The 21,491-nt window shown below is 48.7% G+C and overlaps 1 protein-coding gene across 1 annotated transcript in view; it reads left to right on the top strand.

The window, feature by feature from the left end:
• The window catches only part of LOC115132722 (protein FAM135B-like), a 68,221-nt gene that overhangs the window by 33,498 nt on the left and 13,232 nt on the right, over positions 1-21,491 (top strand). The window contains 11 exon segments of the mRNA XM_029665446.2: positions 1,362-1,432; positions 2,726-2,899; positions 3,210-3,342; positions 14,260-14,413; positions 14,577-14,626; positions 15,504-15,659; positions 16,860-16,933; positions 17,099-17,253; positions 18,636-18,887; positions 18,890-20,882; positions 21,109-21,275. Of these exon segments, the coding sequence (XP_029521306.2) occupies positions 1,362-1,432; positions 2,726-2,899; positions 3,210-3,342; positions 14,260-14,413; positions 14,577-14,626; positions 15,504-15,659; positions 16,860-16,933; positions 17,099-17,253; positions 18,636-18,887; positions 18,890-20,882; positions 21,109-21,275 (3,379 nt within the window).

A 21,491-nucleotide genomic window follows, 5' to 3' on the forward strand; every position in this document is an offset into this window, starting at 1 on the left:
GATGTGGAGTGGTTGAAAAACAAGTTTTAATGACTCCAACCTAAGTGTATGTAAGCTTCCGACTTCAACTGTATATACAGGAACCTACAACCTAACCTACAGAGTTAAACAGGAATCCTGGTTTCATCAGATTCATCTTCAGTTTCTTGGGTACATGGCAGGTCAGCTCTCCTAATTTATTTATTTAAAGTCGGCTACCTACCTGGCAAGTCTTCTAAATTTAGAATTTTTCATTAAATGCATGACACATTATTTATGTGAAGGTGAGAAAGAGAGAGAAAGAGGCTGTGGGCTGGAAGGGTAGATCAGATTTCAGCCATCCCCTCTTCTTCCAGAGGTTAACTCCTTTTATTTCTCTATCTATCCCTCTCACTTTCTCAATTTCCCTCTCTTTCCCCCCTAACCTCTCTCTCTACCTCTCTAGCCCCTCTCTCTCCTTTCCTCCCATTCCTATCTTCCCCCCTCTCCCCCTCTCTCTTCCCCACCATATCTCTCTGTCTCTCTCTCTCTCTGTCTCTCTCTCTCTTGCTGTCTCTCTCTTGCTGTCTCTCTCTTGCTGTCTCTCTCGCTGTCTCTCTCTCTCTGCTGTCATGCTGTCTCTCTCTCTCTCTCGCTCTCTCTCTCTCTGCTGTCTCTCTCTGCTGTCTCTCTCTGCTGTCTCTCTCTGCTGTGTCTCTCTCTCTCGCTGTCTCTCTCTCTGTCTCTCTCTCTCTTGCTGTCTCTCTCTTGCTGTCTCTCTCGCTGTCTCTCTCTCTCTGCTGTCATGCTGTCTCTCTCTCTCTCTCGCTCTCTCTCTCTCTGCTGTCTCTCTCTGCTGTCTCTCTCTGCTGTCTCTCTCTGCTGTCTCTCTCTCTGCTGTGTCTCTCTCGCTGTCTCTCTCTCTCTCGCTGTCTCTCTCTCTCTCTGGCTGTCTCTCTCTCTCTCTCTGGCTGTCTCTCTCTCTCTCTCTGGCTGTCTCTATCTCGCTCTCGCTGTCTCTCTCTCTCTCGCTGTCTCTCTCTCGCTCTCGCTCTCGCTCTCGCTCTCTCTCTCTCTCTCGATGTCTCTCTCTCTCTCTGTCTGTCTCTCTCTCTCTTCCCTCTTCCTCCCTCAGACTCTGATAAGAAGGACAAAAATAGAACTCAATTTCCCCAGAGCGTGTGTTTAATCATCAGAATATCAATAGGATTTGACAGTGCTGTTTGTTCTACTACACAGAGATGTGTGTGTGTAAGGCAGAAGATACTGTATTATTGTCTCACAATAATATTGTTACACTGATATGTATGTTTTATTACCCAAATATGTTTTTTTTATTGCAGATTTGTCAAATTGAGGTTGATCCAGTCTTGTTGATATTGTGACTGTTTCTGTTCTCACAGGTGGAAGAGGCTCTGAGTGAAGTGGACTTTCAGTTGAAGCTGGACCTTCACTTCACAGACAACGAGGAACAGTATGTTACACACTCGGTTACATATTTTCTTTTCTCTGGCACTTTCTCTTTCTCCCCATCGCTCTGTCTCTCTTCCTATCCTCTCAACCCATCTCTCTGTCTCTCTTCCTATCCTCCCTCCCTCCCCATCTCGCTGTCTCTCTTCCTATCCTCCCTCCCTCCCCGTCTCTCTTCCTATCCTCCCTCCCTCCCCGTCTCTCTTCCTATCCTCCCTCCCTCCCCGTCTCTCTTCCTATCCTCCCTCCCTCCCCGTCTCTCTTCCTATCCTCCCTCCCTCCCCGTCTCTCTTCCTATCCTCCCTCCCTCCCCGTCTCGCTGTCTCTCTTCCTATCCTCCCCGTCTCGTCTCTCTTCCTATCCTCCCTCCCTCCCGCTGTCTCTCTTCCTATCCTCCCTCCCCCTCCCCGTCTCTCTTCCTATCCTCCCTCCCCGTCTCTCTTCCTATCCTCCCTCCCCGTCTCTCTTCCTATCCTCCCTCCCTCCCCTCCCCGTCTCTCTTCCTATCTTCCCTCCCCGTCTCTCTTCCTATCCTCCCTCCCTCCCCGTCTCTCTTCCCTCCCTCCCTCCCCGTCTGTCTTCCTATCCTCCCTTCCTCCCCATCTCTCTCTCCCTCTCGCCTCAGTTTTGAGAGGTCCTCAGTTAGTAGTGCTGAGGTCCAGGTCTTAATGATGTCCTGCCAGTGAAAAGCCTCTGGCTCTAATAGACTGACAGACTGCATAGTCAAGAAAAAAACAATAGTCCATTAAAAGCACTACTATATCACGTGTGTGTGTGTGTGTGTGTGTGTGTGTGTGTTTGTGTGTGTGTAAAATATGAGTTAGTGTTGGATCTGCATGACCTCTGTGTGTTTGTGCTCAGTAGGTACTGTGGGCCACAGATAGATGATTTGTAATGGCTCCTGGATGGCTCATTAAACATCCCATTTGGAGCCCTTGCAACTTCTCGGACGTTGCTCCTCAGAACGGATACTATTTGGAGTCCCCCAGTGTTAGTGTGTGTAGAACATGACCAATTTCAACTTTCAACTTTATTGCCCCGGAGGGAAATTCATTTTTCACCATACTTTGATGCTTTTTTGAATTGACTATTGTCCTAGCTGGATAATAGCAGTTAAATAACCCATAACGTGATGTCCTTTAAACAGGTAATAGTTGGCAATGTTGCGCAATGCATTTTAAACTGGCATCCACTGTCCTTGGCACATGTATGATGCTGTGACTGAATAATGTTCTGACATGACCTGCCACTGTTATTGTCCTCAGGCTGGGTTAGATACTAACTGTGTTGTCTCTAGGTTAGGGGACATCGTGACAGTCCCAGTCATCAGCAGTAGAACCCTGGGTCTCCACTTCCACCCCAGGAGAGGTCTCCACCACCATGTACCTGTCATGTTCGACTACTTCCACCTGTCCGTCATCTCTGTCTCCATACACGCATCCTTGGTGGCCTTGCATCAACCTCTCATCAGGTGTGTGTATGCGTGCTTATCTACTTTACCACCAACATGTCACACTGATGCTCACTACTTAGCTGTCACACCACGTAGCTCCTCTCCTGTTAGAATGGGTTTAGTTTGGCAACCTGCTCTGAGAGGGCATCCACTGGCCTGCTACTTGAATAAATAGTTTTCTTAACACTTAGGTGGTAAATCTAGCTGCCAATATCTTAACGTGAATGTTCAGCCATCCATTACCCTGATTAACCATTACTCTGAGAGCTCTATTGATTACATAAGGACTAACTGATCTTCTCTCTCTCTTCCATCCCCCTCTCCATAGTTTTGCCCGTACAGGGAAGGGTTCCTGGTTGGGTAAGGGCTCTCCAGAGAACGGTACTGACGTGTCAGCCATGGGGGTATCCATGGAGAACCTGATGTTTGGGGCTGGATACTGCAAACCTGTCATCACAGAGGTACGGTCAGATCAAGTCAAAGTACATTGTAAGTGTATGATTACAAGGTCTCTCAATACACTTTACAGAGGACAGTAGTTGATCAATCCAAACAAGCCTAGTCTTTGACTTTAAAGGATTCCAGAAAGGCAATCTGAATTTGGGAAAGCAGCCCACAGAGTTCACACTGAAGATGAGAGAATCAGGAGACAGAATATCTGAATCAAAGCTCTCTCTCTCTGTGTTCTGTGTGTTGTTGTGTGCAGTGGATACACAGGTAAACATGATCACTTGTGTATGGGTCAGTTAGCGTGACCCTCTCTCTCTCTCTCTCTCTCTCTGTGTTCTGTGTGTTGTTGTGTGCAGTGGATACACAGGTAAACATGATCACTTGTGTATGGGTCAGTTAGCGTGACCCTCTCTCTCTCTCTCGCGCTCTCTCTCGCTCGCTCTCTCTCGCGCTCTCGCTCTCTCTCTCGCTCTCTCTCTCTCTCTCTCTCTCTCTCTCTCTCTCTCTCTGTGTTCTGTGTGTTGTTGTGTGCAGTGGATACACAGGTAAACATGATCACTTGTGTATGGGTCAGTTAGCGTGACCCTCTCTCGCGCTCGCTCTCGCTCTCGCTCTCGCTCTCTCTCTCTCTCTCTCTGTGTTCTGTGTGTTGTTGTGTGCAGTGGATACACAGGTAAACATGATCACTTGTGTATGGGTCAGTTAGCGTGACCCTCTCTCTCTCTCTCTCTCTCTGTGTTCTGTGTGTTGTTGTGTGCAGTGGATACACAGGTAAACATGATCACTTGTGTATGGGTCAGTTAGCGTGACCCTCTCTCTCTCGCGCTCTCTCTCTCTCTCTCTCGCCCTCTTAAATTCTTTCTTTCTCTCTCACTCTCTCACTTTCTCTCCATGTCAAGATGTGTATGAAGTCAGGAGCAGGAGAGCAGAGTATGATAAATAAAGCGCACTTTATTATAGTTCCAAACCGGGAGCACAACAAAACAAACGCACTCAAAAAACGGAAGTAAAGCGCTAAACGAACATCACTGGACATGAAATCAATTACACACAAAACATGATGGGAAACAGAGGGTTAAATACAAGTAGTTTGATTGGTGAAATGAAAACCAGGTGTGTATGAAAACAAGACAAGACAAATGGATATATGGAAAATGGAGCGGTGATGGCTAGAAAGCCGGTGACGTCGATCGCCGAATGCCGTCCGAACAAGGAGAGGAGCCGACTTCGTGACATGAAAACAATTACACACAAAACATGATGGGAAACAGAGGGTTAAATACTCCTCTCTCCTCTGGTCCGTACCCCTCCCACTCCACGAGGTACTGAAGGCCGGGGCGAAGGATGTACGCCGGGGCCCCCTCGATGTCCAAAGGGGGCGGAGGGACCTCCCGCACCTCAGATTCCTGGAGCGGACCAGCCACCACCGGCCCGAGGAGAGACACATGGAACGAGGGGTTAATACGATAATAAGCGGGAAGTTGTAATCTGTAACATACCTCGTTCACCCGCCTCAGGACTTTAAATGGCCCCACAAACCGCGGACCCAGCTTCCGGCAGGGCAGGTGGAGGGGCAGGTTACGGGTCTAGAGCCAGACCCGGTCCCCCGGTGCGAACACAGGGGTCTCACTGCGGTGACGGTCCACGCTGGTTTTCTGACGACGCGCGGCTCGCTGGAGATGGACACGAGCGGCCTCCCATGTCTCCTCCGCGAGCTTAAACCAGTCGTACACCGCAGGAGTGTCAGTCTGACCCTGATGCCATGGTGCCAGGACCAGCTGGTACCCCAATACACACTGAAAGGGGGCGAGGTTAGTAGAGGAGTGGCGAAGTGAGTTCTGTGCCATCTCGGCCAAGGGCATTAACGCAGCCCACTCCCCCGGCCGGTCCGGGCAATAGGACCGCAGAAACCTGCCCACATCCTGGTTGACTCTCTTTACCTGCCCATTACTCATCACCAAGATGATGACTCTCTCTACCTGCCCGTTACTCTGAGGTAAGGCTGATCGAGACCCCAGACGTTCCATGAACGCCCTCCAAACTTTCGAAGTGAGCTGGGGACCCCGATCCGACACTATATCCTCAGGCACCCCGTAGTGCTGGAAGACGTGTGCAAACAGGGCCTCCGCAGTCTGTAGCGCCGTAGGGAGACCGGTCAGAGGGAGTAGACGACAGGACTTAGAAAAACGATCCACAATGACCAGGATCGTGGTATTTCCCTGTGAAGGAGGAAGATCGGTTAAGAAATCCACTGACAGATGTGACCAAGGTCATTGTGGAACGGGTAACGGATGTAACTTACCTCTGGGCAGGTGTCTCGGAGCCTTCCACTGGGCACACACCGAGCAGGAGGAAACATAAACCCTCACGTCCTTTGCCAAAGTGGGCCACCAGTACTTCCCAGTCAGACAGCGCACCGTCTGACCGTTCCCCGGATGACCAGAGGAGGGAGACGTGTGGGCCCAAGAGATCAACTGGTCACGGACATCAGACGGAACGTACTTACGCCCAATGGGACACTGGAGGGGAGCGGGCTCTGTATGTAATGCCTGCTCAATGTTCACGTCCAGCTCCCACACGACCGGCGCTACCAGGCAAGAGGCCGGGAGTAAGGGAGTCTGATCCATGGGCCGCTCCTCTGTGTCATACAGTCTGGACAGTGCGTCTGCCTTCTTATTCTGGGAACCGGGTCTGTAGGACAGGGTAAACACAAAACGAGTAAAGAACATGGCCCACCTTGCCTGACAAGGATTTAGTCTCCTTGCTGCCTGGATGTACTCCAGGTTGCGGTGGTCAGTCCAGATGAGGAAAGGGTGTTTAGCCCCTCAAGCCAATGTCTCCACGCTTTCAGCGCTTTAACCACAGCCAACAACTCCCGGTCTCCCACATCATAGTTACGCTCCGCTGGACCGAGCTTCTTCGAGAAGAAAGCACGGCTCCGATCCCAGCCGCGGACTCGTCCACCTCCACTATGAATACCAAAGAGGGATCCGGATGGGCCAGCACTGGAGCCGAAGTAAACAGAGCTCTTAGCTGCCCAAAGGCCCTGTCCGCCTCAGCCGACCACTGCAACCGTACAGGACCCCCCTTCAGCAATGAGCTAATGGGCGCAGCAACCTGGCTAAAACCCCGGATAAATCTCTGGTAGTAATTGGCAAACCCTAAAAATCGCTGCACCTCCTTTACCGGGGTGGGAGTCGGCCAATTACTCACGGCTGAAATGCCATTTCCACCCCTGATGTGGAAATGCGATACCCTAGGAAGGAGACAGCCTGCTGAAAGAACAGGCATTTCTCAGCCTTGACATACAGGTCATGCTCCAACAGTCGTCCAAGTACCTTGCGCACCAGGGACACATGCTCGGTGCGTGTAGCGGAGTAAATCAGAATGCCATCGATATACACCACTACACCCTGAAAATCTCATCTACAAAGGATTGGAAAACTGATGGAGCATTCTTATACCCGTACGGCATGACAAGGTACTCATAATACCCTGTGGTGGTACTGAACACTGTCTTCCACTCGTCTCCCTCCCGGATACGCACCAGGTTATACTCACTCCTGAGACCCAGTTTCGTGAAGAAGCGTGCCCCATGCATTGACTCAATCGCCGTAGCGGGTAACTGTACCCCACCGTGATTTGATTGAGACCTCGATAGTCATTGCACGGGAGTAAACCTCCGTCCTTCTTCTTTTTACAGAAGGCGAGAGCCAATTCGGCATATTCTGGGGGATGTGCATGGTGGAGACCTGATCTGGACTTTCCACCGTAGTAGCACCAACGGAAACCCCTACACACCTCCCTGAGCATTCTCGCGACCACCGGAAATAGTGAGGTTATGCAGAGCCAACCAGGGAAGGCCTAGTACCACAGGAAATGTAGGTGAGTCAATGAGAAAGAGACTGATTTTCTCCTCATGACTCCCCTGCATAACCATGGCCAAGGAGATGGTGGCCTCCCTGATTAGCCCGGACCCTAATGGTCGACTATCTAGAGCGTGTACCGGGAAGGGTCTAACTATATGAACAATGGGGATCCCTAACCTAATGGCTAATGCTCTGTCGATAAAATTCCCAGCTGCGCTTGAATCGACGAGCGCCTTATGTTGGGAATGTGGGGAAAACTCCTCAGGGAAACAAACAGGCACAAACAGTTGATCAACAGAGGACTTTGGATGAGTGTGGTGCAAACTCACCTGAGGTGACGCCAGAGTGCCCTGCCTCGACTCCCAGAGGAACCAACATGGCACCGACTGGCAGTGTGACCTCTGCGGCCACAGATGGCGCACGTGATGGCTCCTCCTCCCGTCTCCCTATGCCCTGCACCTCCTAACTCCATGGGCACCGGAGCGGGGGTGCTGGATGATGGAACCAACAGAGCCCCCTCTGGACGTCCGCGGTTGACCAGCAGATTATCCAACCGGATGGACAAATCCACCAGTTGGTCAAATGTAATGGTGGCATCCCTGCAGGCCAGCTCACGTCGGACGTCCTCTTGTAGGCTGCATCTATAGTGGTCGATGAGGGCTCTGTCGTTCCAGCCTGCTCCGGCAGCCAAGGTACGGAATTCAAGGGTCGAAGTCCTGGGCGCTCCTCATCCCCTGCCTCAAATGGAAGAGCCTCTCCCCTGCCGCTCTGCCCTCAGGTGGATGGTCGAAGACTGCCCTGAAGTGTCGGGTGAAATCCTCAAAGTGGTCTGGAGCTGTGTCTCCTTCTCTCCAAACGGCATTTGCCCACTCCAGCGCTCTTCCTGTGAGACAGGAGATGAGAGTGGACACTCTCTCCCCTCCTGAGGGAGCTGGGTGCACAGTGGCCAGGTAGAGGTCCAGTTGTAACAAGAGTCCCTGGCACTGTGCTGTCGTTCCATCATACTCCCTGGGAAGGGAGAGATGTATCCCACTAGGACTGGCTCCAGATGGGACGGGTGGAGGACAACCTCGGTTGTGCTGGTCGATGCACTGGAGACCTCCTGTCTCTCCCAGGGGTTCATGGTCTGGACAACGCGATCCATCATGGCACCAAGATGATGTAGCATGGCCGAATGTTCTTGGACGCGCTCCATTCAATCGGTGTGTAATTCTGTCAGGATGTGTATGAAGGCGAAGTCCGGTGCAGGAGAGCAGAGTATGATAAATAAAGCGCACTTTATTATAGTTTCAAACCGGGAGCACAACAAAAGAAATGCGCTCAAAAAACGGAACAATAAAGTAAAGCGCTAAAGAACATCATATGACATGAAAACAATTACACACAAAACATGATGGGAAACAGAGGGTTAAATACAAGTAGATTGATTGGGGAAATGAAAACCAGGTGTGTATGAAAACAAGACAAGACAAATGGATATATGAAAAATGGAGCGGCGATGGCTAGAAAGCTGGTGATGTCGTTCGTCGAACGTCGCCTGAACAAGGAGAGGAGCCAACTTCGGCGGAAGTCGTGACACTCCATTTCTCTCTCTCTCTCTCTCACTCTTTCTCTCTCTCACACTTTCTCTCTCTCACACTTTCTCTCTCTCTTTCATTCTCTCTCTCTCTCTCACTCTCTCTTCCTCTCGCTCTCTTTTCCTCTCGCTCTCACACATTTTCTCTCTCTCTCTCTCTCTCCCCCCCACTTTTGTAAGGCCAGGTCATCAGCCAGGTCCCTCTAGAAGTATTAGAGACAGTTTTAGTCCCCCACATGAGTACTATTAATGTCTCATTAACCCACATGGCCAGACCAGTCTCGCAGGACATGTCCCAAATAGCCTTATTCCCTGTATAATGCTCTACACTGGTCAAAAGTAGTGAATTTTGTAGAGAATAGGGTTTCATTTGGGACACTGCCCGAGGCTGGCAGGACACTGAGACAGGCTGAGCTACTGTAGCCTGGTGTCTGGAGGAGAAACAAGGGTTCATCTGCCTCTGGAGAAGAAGACTAAGAATAATAGTATACACTAGTGATGGTTTCTACAGGTTTAAAGGCTCATTAAGTGGGGTGAGAGCCGTGGGAAGCCAGAGAAAGTGCTTAGCTGGATTGATACATCAACCACAGCCACCACTCACATGTCTCTTGCTTCTGGAGGTGTGTGAGGGTGTGTATTTGAGGTGTGTGTGTGTGTGTGTGTGTGTTTGTATGAGGTGTGTGTGCGGGTGTGAGTGATAACTATATGGTTGTGTACATCAAGCAGAGAAGCTATTTTTCATTAGATCATTACGATGTGTCTTAATTTCCTGTATGGTAGGACACTACTGTGATTGGAAACCTGTTGGTCACACAAACATGTGTCTCATACACACACCCTAATCCAGCCCTTCGGCCCTGAGGGCCGACGTCACAGACTAGGCAGTAAATCTTAATGAGAGTTGGGCTTGTCCCCCCCCGTCCCCTCCTCTCTATTTGTCTCCCTTGTTCCTTGGTTACACACACATACACACACACACACACACACACACACCCCTAGGCTCGGCCCCCCCTGTTTCTGGGTTTTACACAGCGCCTCCAACAGGGAGCTTTAATAAGCACTGCATTTAGCCAGGCGGGGGGGCGATGTTTGATCCCCGTAATGAGTTCTCCTCCAACCGCCATGTAGCTTAAATGTACCTGCATGTGAAATGTGTACAGAGCCCAGTGTGTGTGTGTGTGTGTGTGAGAGCATGCGTGTGTGTGAGCCATCCCGCTCTCCCTTTCTCCTCTCTTCCAGCCCTTATTTATTTAAGGCTTTCTACCTGCAGGGTATAAGCACATTTTCAGCACTTTCACTGCTGGAGCGTTTCCATGCTAACCAAGCTACTTTTTCAATTTTTTATTCATTACTAAGAGTGTCGTTATTGCACAATCTGGACACGTGTCGTTGGAAAATTCCATCGGTATCAGCTGAATTATAGTGGTGCTGCCTCTCTTGTGGTGGGCAGGAAATGGATGTTGCCTTTCTTTTTCCATTTAGACCTTTTCACGTTTCCTCATTGGTTTAAAAATGTGTATCTCAGAAATATCAGAGGCGATAAAGATACATTTTCTGAGAGCCCCTGTTAAGAGTGAGACACTCGTCTTCGACCCCCGTGGGGGGGTTGAGAATGTCAAGTAGCAATCCAAGAGGATAGGCAGATATCATCAAATAATACTGAAAGCACACAGTCTTTCAGAGAGAGAGAGACCTGTCCCGCTGTTTTTACCAGCTTGTCTGTCTGACAAGCTGCTGGCTTGTCCCTCGTTCCCATTGTATGTAGATGTAAAGTGAGCCATAGAAATAGAATTACTAGATTAGGAGTTCCCATTCATGTTAGTGTTCTGTAATTCTTAGGTCTATTTCTACCACAGCAGATGGACCCCCTGTGACTAGGTCTCCCACGGTGCACTGCAGCAGCCATCCGATCCAGTATGTCACCTGGGTCCTCAGCCCTGTGTTCCAGTAGCAGACTGTCAGCTTCACATGACGCTGCTGCTGACAAATGGGACTTAAGAAGACTAATACAGTATCCAAAGAAAAATACATGTACTGTATATATACAGAATGTCTCGGACCCTCTTGCTTGGTAAGCTCTGGCTCCCCAAGTCCCCTAGTGGACATACACTACACAAGGCGGACTTCCTCTCTGGGTGGGACGCAACCACGACGTGGAAAAAAAGTGCGCACTGCTCCAAGACACCTGACTCCGCCCTTGCACACGCTCGGACGTCGATCGACAGAGTGAAGTGTGTAGAGACTTGAACAGAACACAACTCATCCATTGTCAGTTAAGAATAAACTGTTTTACGTTGTGGGGGAGGGGGGGATGATGACTGCGTTCATAGGGAAAGAAATAGCTATTTTTGTTCTTTGCCTCTGCAGTTGCTTCAAGTCCCAACCCCCATATCCCAGCATGCCTCTATAAAGGTAAAAGGAATTCTGAAAGTAAACATACAGGTGCTCCTTTCTGGTTGTGGAGGATCCAGCAGTAGTAACTGTTATTACAGAGCAGACGACAGCATTGATGATAGGGCCTTGTGCTTTACTGCCCCCAGGTCAATTATAGTAGGCCTTCAAACTCACATACACCAGCATTACATGCCTTTGAAACTAACACACATACACAGGCATTATCCACACATACACCAGCATTACATGCCTTTGAAACTAACACACATACACAGGCATTATCCACACATACACCAGCATTACATGCCTTTGAAACTAACACACATACACAGGCATTATCCACACATACACCAGCATTACATGCCTTTGAAACTAACACACATACACAGGCATTATCCACACACCAGCATTTGAGCGTTGGGTCAGTAATCGAAAGGTTACTGGATTGAATCCCCGAGCTGACAAGGTAAAGATCTGTCGTTCTACCCCTGAGTAAGGCAGATAACCCACTGTTCCCTGGGTACCGAAGACTTGGATGTCGATTAAAGCAGCCCCCCGCACCTCTCTGATTCAGAGGGGTTGGGTTAAATGTGGAAGACACATTTCAGTTGAAAGCATTCAGTTGTACAACTGACTAGGTCTCCCCCTTTCCCCTTACATCCATTTAAAACTGCCAGAACAGCCAGGCAGTCACAAGAAGATGGACCCAACCCAGGGAACTGACAGGGGCCAGGGGCCAGGAGGGTCCCAAAGGGCTGGGGCTGTGTGTGTTGGAACTGGGAAGGGGTCAGAGGTGACCTGTCCCAGTCTGACCTGACCCTGCCTTGTCTCTAAAAAGATGACAGCCGGCATCTGAACCGATGGGTGTTGTTTGGGTCCTTGACTAGAATAACTTCTTTCACAATCTTACTCTTGACCTGGATATGTAGTAGCTGGGCTCTGTGGCTCCTATTGATTGCAGAAGAGACCAGAACTGTTTCTGTAGGTTACAGAGAATAGGATGAATATGATTGTCCAGTGAATGTACTGTGTGTTTTGGGGTTAGAGAGCCACCTGCTGGGGAGAAATAGGAACACTTTCCCTGAAATGGTACTAAATCAAATCCAATTTTATTTGTCACATACACATACATGGTTAGCAGATGTTAACGCGAGTGTAGTCGAAATGCTTGGGCTTCTAGTTCCGACCATGCAGTAATATCTAACGAGTAACCTAACCTAACAATTTCACAACAACTACCTTATACACACAAGTGTAAAGGAATGAATAAGAATATGTACATAAAAATATATGAATGAGCGATGGCCAAATGGCATAGGCAAGATGCAGTAGATGGTATAGAGTACAGTATATACATATGAGATGAGTAATGTAGGGTATGTAAACATGATATAAAGTGGCATTGTTTAAAGGGACAAGTGATACATTTATTACATCAATTCTTTCATTATTAAAGTGGCTGGAGTTGAGTCAGTATGTTGGCAGAAGCCACTCAATGTTAGTGATGGCTGTTTAACAGTCTGATGGCCTTGAGATAGAAGCTGTTCTTCAGTCTCTCGGTCCCAGCTTTGATGCACCTGTACTGACCTCGGCTTCTGGATGATAGCAGGGTGAACAGGCAGTGGCTCGGGTGGTTGTTGTCCTTGATGATCTTTTTGGCCTTCCTGTGACATTGGGTGGTGTAGGTGTCCTGGAGGGCAGGTAGTTTTCCCCCGGTGATGCGTTGTGCAGACCTCACTACCCTCTGGAGAGCCTTACGGTTGTGGGCGGAGCAGTTGCCGTACCAGGCGGTGATACAGCCCGACAGAATTCTCTCGATTGTGCATCTGTAAAAGTTTGTGTTTTTGGGTGGTGTTTTTGGTGACAAGACAAATTTCTTCAGCCTCCTGAGGTTGTACTACACAGTGACATCATTGGGGGACAGATTGGCTTTTGATCCATTATCTTCCCTGTCTAAGAAATATTGTATGAAACATCACAAGTGATTGTTACTGATGTCTGGGTAGTTTGTGGTTACTGGGAAGTGTGGGGTTAGTTCGTTCCTGTCCACAGGACATGTTAATGGTCATTCTGCTCCTGTCTTCTACATCTTCCAGTGCCACGACCACATCCATGTGTTTTACTACTGGGTAATAAGCTATGTTTAGGAGCTGCTTGTGTCCAAAAGATGATTTGATCCTCCGGTAGTTACTGAGACATTACACATTGGTGTTAACTCACTAAACAAGGTCCATAACAGGGTCCTGTTCCAGACCAAGGTCAATTACAAGGCTACACGGAGGGAGTCCATTGGTTCTTACTGCGGAGGCCGTAAAGTCCCAGTATGTGAACTTGGCCGTCATTAAAGCAGCTCATTATCTTTTTATCTAGACGGAGTAACCAACGTTTTCTCTTCTTCCCTGTCTCTTCCCCTGTCTCTCCTCTCTCCGTCTCTTCTCTCTCCCCTGTCTCCTGTCTCTCCTCTCTCCTGTCTCTCCTCTCTCCATCTCTTCTCTCTCCCCTGTCTGCTGTCTCTCCTCTCTCCTGTCTCTCCTCTCTCCGTCTCTTCTCTCTCCCCTGTCTCCTGTCTCTCCTGTCTCTCCTCTCTCCCGTCTCTCCACTCTCCATCTCTTCTCTCTCTCCTGTCTCCTCTCCCATGTCTCTCGCCTCTCCCCTGTCTTCTCTCTCTGTCTCTCCTCTCTCCCATCTCTCCTCTCCCCCGTCTCTCCTCTCTCCCCTGTCTCTCCTCTCTCTGTATCTCCTCTCTCCGGCTCTCCTCTCTCCCCTGTTTCTCCTCTCTCTCTCCTCTTTCCCTGTCTCTCTCCTCTGTATCTCCTCTCTCCTCTGTATCTCCTCTCTCCCCTGTCTCTCTACTCTCTCCCCTGTCTCTCTACTCTCTCCCCTGTCTCTCTACTCTCTCCCCTGTCTCTCTACTCTCTCCCCTGTCTCTCTACTCTCTCCTCCCTCTACTCTCTCCCCTCTCCTCCCTCCTGTCTCTCCCCTCTCCTCCCTCCTGTCTCTCCCCTCCTGTCTCTCCCCTTTCCTCCAACCTGTCTCTCCCCTCTCCTCCCTCCTGTCTCTCCCCTCTCCTCCCTGCTGTCTCTCCCCAGGGTAGTTTCTACGTCCCTAGTGAGAACTGTCTTCAGAGAGCTCACACGTGGCATGGTAGACTCTGTCGCCTCCTACTGGTGGTACACCGAGGCGTACGCCGCTACTACACCACTCTGATGAAGGAGATACCACAGCTGGACCAAGTGGAAATAGGTGAGGCAACAAGATGTTACAATAGCATTTCCTCAATATTTAGCTATGTCTATGTGGCCATCAATCAAGTCAATTATTTTGTTGTTCAAAATAAAGTATGATACTTAGTAGACTTGAGCTATGCTGAGCTATGATGTAGTTTCTTTTGTCTTTCTCTCCACAGAGGAGCTACCTGTGGAAGAAACATTAAATCAGCTCACAATAGAATTACAGGTATGTGGTGTACGAGACATACAGTACTGCTAAAAACCAAGATCAACATTTTATATTAGCTATGCTTTCTGTCCTCTGTTCTACTTGTATTTCCATCAACAATTTGATCTTAACTGCCTAATTAAATAAAGGTAAAATAAATAAAAATAAAATAAAAATTCCATTATTAATTTTTTAACTTGAACAACGTACAGAACGAGCCAGAACAGCTTCAATGCATAGATACGACAAGTGTCTGGAACTCTATTGGAGGGATGCAACACCATTCTTCCAAATAAATTCCATAGTTTGGTGTTTTGTTGATGGTGGTGGAAAACACTATCTCAGGCGCCACTCCAGAATCTCCCTTAAATGTTCATTTGAGTTGATATCTGGTGACTGAGAGGCCATGGCATCTGGTTTACATTGTTTTCATGCTCATCAAACCATTTAGTGACCACTCATGCATGGGGGCATAGCCATGGTAGCCAAACTAATGGCCTTCCCAGCATTTTTATACATGACCCTAAGCATGATGGGATGTTAATTGCTTAATTAAATCAGGAACTACACCTGTGTGGGAGCGCAGCCTGCTTTCAATATACTTTGTATCCCTCATTTACTCAAGAGTTTCCATTATTTTGGCAGTTACCTGTACTATATATCTAAGATAGCAGTGGCATCTGGATAAAGTCATTGAGTATATAAATAGATACTATCTGTATCCACTCTCTTCTCCTCCTCTAGGTTCAGGGAGGCCATGAGAAGGAAGCAGAACATATCAGTAGAGACCTGACCCAGCTCTGGTCCACCTAACCTGCCCTTTGACCTCCAACCAGCCTCTAACCAGCACCACACACTGACCCTCGTCTGTCTCCTCTCTCCTCTCCTTCTCTAGCTGCAGGTGGGCCATGAGAAGGTAGCAGAACAGATCAGTAGAGATCTCACCCTGCTCTGCTCCCAGCTGTCGGCTTTGTGGACCCGCTTCCTGGAGGCTGCCGTACCCAACACACATATCCTGTCCCACCTGGCCCAGGAACACCACACACTCAGGGTGAGCCCTAACCCCTGACCTCCTCAGGAACATCACACACCCCCCTAGATACTATCTGATATATTATGAAGTATGCAACACTAGAGGACGAGGCCTTGAACCCTCCAGAGTCCACTATTCTGATTAGGTTTTGTGTGTGAGATTGCGTAAGAGTTTTGCAGCCAGATAAAACACACCAGCTGACGATTAGTCCCTATAGACCTCAATGCCTTGAATAGACATTATATCTGAGAATCCCAAATGTAATTTGCATTTAATCATTGGAATGATTCATATTAATGTAATGTAATTCCCATTCCTCTTCTCAGTGTTGCTAGCAGGTCTCCAGGCTCTTGTCTCTCACAGTGTTAGTTTCATCTCTCCTGTCTGTCTGTCTGTCTGTCTGTCTGTCTGTCTGTCTGTCTGTCTGTCTGTCTGTCTGTCTGTCTGTCTGTCTGTCTGTCTGTCTGTCTGTCTGTCTGTCTGTCTGTCTGTCTGTCTGTCTGTCTGTCTGTCTGTCTGTCTCATAATGAACACAGCATGTCTCCATTACAGGAGATTGGTGACGCCTTAATTGGGGAGGACGGGCTCGTGGTAACGGCTGGAGCGGAATAGGTGGAATGGTATCAAATACATCAAACACATGGTTTGATGCCATTCCATTAGCTCCGTTCCAGCCATTATTGGGCGCTGTCCTCCCCTCAGCAGCCTCCACTGGACTCTCCATATTAGTTTACCTTCAGGGGTTAGTTTCATGGTTCCACCCACAGGAGGGTGGGATTTTAATGAACATTTATAGTGTAATTATTCTAAGGAACAAACGTACAGAAACACTGTAACACTGTTTCTTGATGTTCCTGACTGTCTGTCTTTGTGACTTCATAACAGGAGGCAGGTTTAGTTACACTTTAGTGGGATTTTTGTATTTATTTCTGTTTAACAGATTTTTATAAATGACTCTAAGCATGATGGGATGTTAATTCATTGCTTAGATAACTCACACCTGTGTGGAAGCACCTGCTTTCAATATACTCTGTATCCCTCATTTACTCAAGTGTTTCCATTATTTTGGCAGTTACCAATACTTTTACAGCATTTCTCTTTTTGATGTTGTTATTTTGAAAATCAAGTCATTGCCTTTTGTGCAGACAGTACTATCTCGGTAAGTTTCTCAGTGAGGAAATTAAGATTGTTTTTGTTTGTATTTTGTGCCGATGTCAGGTCAGGCGATTTTCAGAGGCGTACTTCTTCACAGAACACCCCAAAGAGACATCCCTGTCATTTCAAGAGGACCTGTGAGTACTGCCATTCCAGGAGCACAATGATGCAGTTGTATCACTCTGTTTTAGATTTAATTTGATGTTAATGCTTTATCTAAGACATCCTTCTATGAATGGAGAAAAGGTAGGCCTAGTGTGTTTGAGTGATTATGACAGATATCTTCTATCTCCTGGTTAAAGGATCAACAGACACTGTCAGATAGCTGTGGAGGTGCGTAACTCCAACTACCTGACCAGGATGCCACCATTACCTGTAGAGTGCCTGGACATTGACGGAGACTGGAACAGCCTGCCTATCATCTTCGAAGACCGATATGTAGAGTCTCCACGGACAGGTGAGTCCAGGATTTCATTCAACAGCGATAGACTTTAACCCTTGGCCTATAATTTCTGCGACCCCACACAAATCTAATAAAAATAATACAAAAATCCCCATTAAAATCTGTTTAGGGGCCTCCCGGGTGCATCGCAGTGGTAGCTGTGCCACCAGAGATTCTGGGTTCGAGCCCAGGCTCTCTCGCAGCCGGCCGTGACCGGGAGGCCCATGGGGAGGTGCACAATTGGCCCAGCATCGTCCGGGTTAGGGATGGTTTGGCCAGCAGGAATGTCCTTGTCTTATCGCGCACCAGCGACTCCTGTGGCGGGCCGGGCGCAGTGCACACCAACCAGGTCACCAGGTGTACGGTGTTTCCTCTGACACATTGGTGTGGCTGGCTTTCGGGTTGGATGTGCATTGTGTCAAGAAGCAGTGCAGTCGGGTTGTGTTTCGGAGGACGCATGGCTCTTGACCTTTGCCTCTCCCGAGTCCATACGGGAGTTGCAGTGATGAGGCAAGACTGTCAATTGGATACCACGAAATTGGGTAAAAAAATAAAAATAAAATAATCTGTCTGTTTAAGCTAGAGAGATGTTTTTTTTTTGCATGGGCTGTGTTTCCATCCACTGCATCTGCCGATGTCGCCCTTCTGCGTCTGCGCTGAAAGGTGGCAGAGAGAGAGTGGTGTTTGTCATACCATAAGACATCTAGAAAAATATGTCTTCTTACGAAAACTTCTGTAGCTTCTGAACGGTTTGTCTTACAAACTGTTATGACCACGATGCTCTAGAATGCCCACAAGCCTCATCTGAAGGCCCCGGTACCATTTAAAACAATGTATGGAAGTATATATGGAGAAAGTTTAGTATCTAAAATAAGGGGGTTAATACATGTCAAATATCTTTCTTATATCTCTCAGATAGATTCAGAACCAATTCAGAACAAACTTCATTTCGATGTTTGGGACTATCTGTTGTTTCATGGAGTGAATCTGTTAGTAAATTGGCTAAGAGCAGTAATGCCAAATTCAATGTTTCATCCAATATGTTTTTATATTTCTTTGAATACCTTAAGGGGTCTTAAAATTCAAATCAAATAGCTAAATGATCCTTGGTATGACCTTAAAACAATTCCATATTTTAGCTTAGAGGATTAAAGGCAATTTCCTGACGTTAGCGGCGATCTTGATCGCTGATAGCTCAACAAGAATTCCCCTCTAAGCAGTACGTAGGTAGTTTATCTGTTTTAGTTTGAATCCTGACCTGTGTCTGCTTTTATTTTTGCTAACAATGCTGTTTTATCTGGTTCAGATCCATACGTATTTAAGTAGTGTAGACCAGTATCATTTAAACATCTAGTATTAGCGTAAGACCTAACATTTTTCTCCATCTTTATGTATAGATTGGGGATCATATGCACCAACACATCTGCCCACCAGTGAGCAGGCCATCCCCAAGCCTCCTGTCACTGATACAAACATTAGTCCTCCTGCCCTGGACCAGCTCGCCAGCTCACCAGCAATACCAACCCAGGAGCCTAAAGACAGTGAGGCTACGTACAGGTCTCTCATAGGAGAGCAGAGCACCAGCGTTATTACTGACAAGATAGGTTCTCCATCTATTGAGACTCCAGACCCAGACCAGGCAGAAACAGACCGGGAGAGCCAGTCCAGCCAGGGGATCCAGAGGAGCAGACTGAGACAGAGGAGATCTCAGAGGAGAGCCCTGGTTTAGGCCTGAGGTTCCTTACAGTCAGACCCACTGATGTGGATCCGTTCAGAGGAGAGGCAGTGCTCTCCTCCAACCACAAACACTGTACAGACCCACAACATACTTCTAACAGTGAAGACACAACTTGGAAAGACTTGGAGAACCATCAAGACATCATCACACAGAGATACCAGAACATCATCAGTACAGGAATTGACTTGGATGTAGAAGAGAAGGACGTTGCTATAGACGCCGACAGCAAGGATGTTCCTCTGAGCAGTCTAACCATTAACTCCCAGGCTCCACTCAAAGATCATCCCCTCACGCCCCCTCTACCTACAGACCTGAGGAGAGAACTGGCCAACCGAGGGGTGGGGGTTGGTGGCTCCAAGATCCTAAACCGCTCCCCCTCCGTCATCTCCGACTCTGGCATCGAGAGCGAGCCCAGCTCGATGGCTTGGCCCCTGGATGTTTATCGGACGGGAGGAGGGCGCCCTCTGGAGGAGAGCCTGGTACTGCAGCGCCTGGCGAGGAGAAACCCAGCCCACCGCAGTTCCCTAGAGGGCCTGCAGACAGAGAGCGGAAACAGCAGGGGCAGCCTGCCCAGTGGAGGGGGTGGCAGCGCTGGCATCCAGGCCTCCCTCACCTCCATCTCCTCCCTGCCCTACGAGGACGACGAGGAACAGAGGAACCAGCTCAGTAAACTGACCAAGTCTGTCTCAGCTCCTCAGATCTCCAGCCCTGAGGACACAGAAGAGGACCAGGGAGGAGCGGAGGAGGAGGTAGACACGGAGAGCGAGGGGACCAGCGGGTACCAGGACCAGGAGGAGGGATACACTACCATCTCCACTGCTGCCACTAATGTAACGACCTTATCCGGGGTTAACCACTCCTCTCTGGAGGACATCCAGGAGGGAGAGCTGCCTGAGGTTGGTCTGTTTGACTGGGGAGCAGCTCCGTCACCGCCCCAGCAGGTGACCAGAGCTCATCAGGAGAGTGGTTGTGATCTTAAAGAAACTCTTAGATCTAATGAATCTGCTCTGCCAGAGGCCCTGTCAGACACTCAGGACATGAAGGCAGTCTTAAGTGGCATTAGTCGAGTTCCTGAAGTCTTGCTGTTCCAACAGTATGTTGAAGGTCATGATGACGTGAAGGATCCAGCTATAGTCCGTCAGATGGAGGATAAGAACCATCACAGAGGAGATAGCAGTGGTGTGTTAAACTCAGTTGACCCAGGTCTCTGTGAAGTAGAGATCGGCCCCTGTAGCTGTGAGACCAAACCCTGTGAACATGACAGCAGTGTGCTGGTGGATGATGTGAAGGATAATCCAGTCAGGGATGACTGTCAGAGTCTCCATCAGATTGGGTTGAATGACCTTGTTGACCAGAAACAGCTGGATCATCACCAGACTCCGTCCCAGAGCCTCCATCGGGTCGGGTTGCGTGACCTAGTGGTGGTCTCACAGAGGAAGAGCCTCCATGACCCCAGGCCTATCCCCTCTATCCCCAACCACACAGAGAGACCCATCCACCTCCTAGACCTTATTGCCAATGATACGGCCAGGCCTGATGACCTCATAGGGCTCCCGGCCAATGAGAGAGAGGAGCTGGATCTCAACGGTCAGACCAAGCTGGCTAAGATCCCCAGTAGCTCGGGGTCAGGGGCGGGCTCGGGGTCAAGCTCAGGGTCAAACTCAGGGTCAGGCCTATCCTTTATGAACAGGAAGATGGTGGAGGTGGTGAATATGTCTGTGTCCTGCGCTCCGACCTGTCTTCCCTTCTCCTCCGTTGTCCGGGACTCACCGTCCATTAGCGGCATCTCCACTCGACAAGCCGCATCCCCCATTACCCATCAGCCCCTGGGCTCCTTCGGCATCATCTCTTCGTCCTCGTCCAATGCCCTGGGGCCAGATGATGAAACAAACGAGAGGATGCTGCAGTGAGTTGTTTAATCTTTCTAGTTTTAGAATGAGAAGAAATGCTGCAGTGAGTTGTGGGGAACCAGTCATAGATGTGTGAGAAGTCAGACGTTTTCATTGCTCTTTTTCCTCTTTGATGATGAGTTCTTCTGAGCGTGTGCATATGCATATAACATTGTGATTTCCCATAATGATGCTGCTGTGATTTCCCATAATGATGCCACCTCTGCCTGCATTGTGTTCCAGTTTCTACAGGTCCAAAGAGGATCTGGTGAAGGAGCTGGTATTCCAGGCAACCCTGTACAGTGACCTCCCTCACCTGGCCTCCGACCTGCCCTACTTCCCCCCTGAGGAGGAGGATGAGGAGTTTGAGGATGGCATACACCTGGTCGTCTGTGTCCACGGCCTTGATGGTGAGACCAATCAATCAATCAAATCAACCAGATCAGCCAGATCCTGATCCACCAGGTTGTATATGTCCATTGCCTAGATGATAAAACATCACACAATGTTGTCCAATGCTAGAACAATAAAGCTTTACTCAAAAGAACTGAATAGTTCAGAATATGGTTTGGGTCCGCCCTCTATACTTACATACTGATCAGGGCCAGGAGTTTAAAGCTGTATTG

This window comes from Oncorhynchus nerka, linkage group LG7 (genome assembly GCF_034236695.1).
Source record: "Oncorhynchus nerka isolate Pitt River linkage group LG7, Oner_Uvic_2.0, whole genome shotgun sequence".
Taxonomy (NCBI): Eukaryota; Metazoa; Chordata; class Actinopteri; order Salmoniformes; family Salmonidae; genus Oncorhynchus; species Oncorhynchus nerka.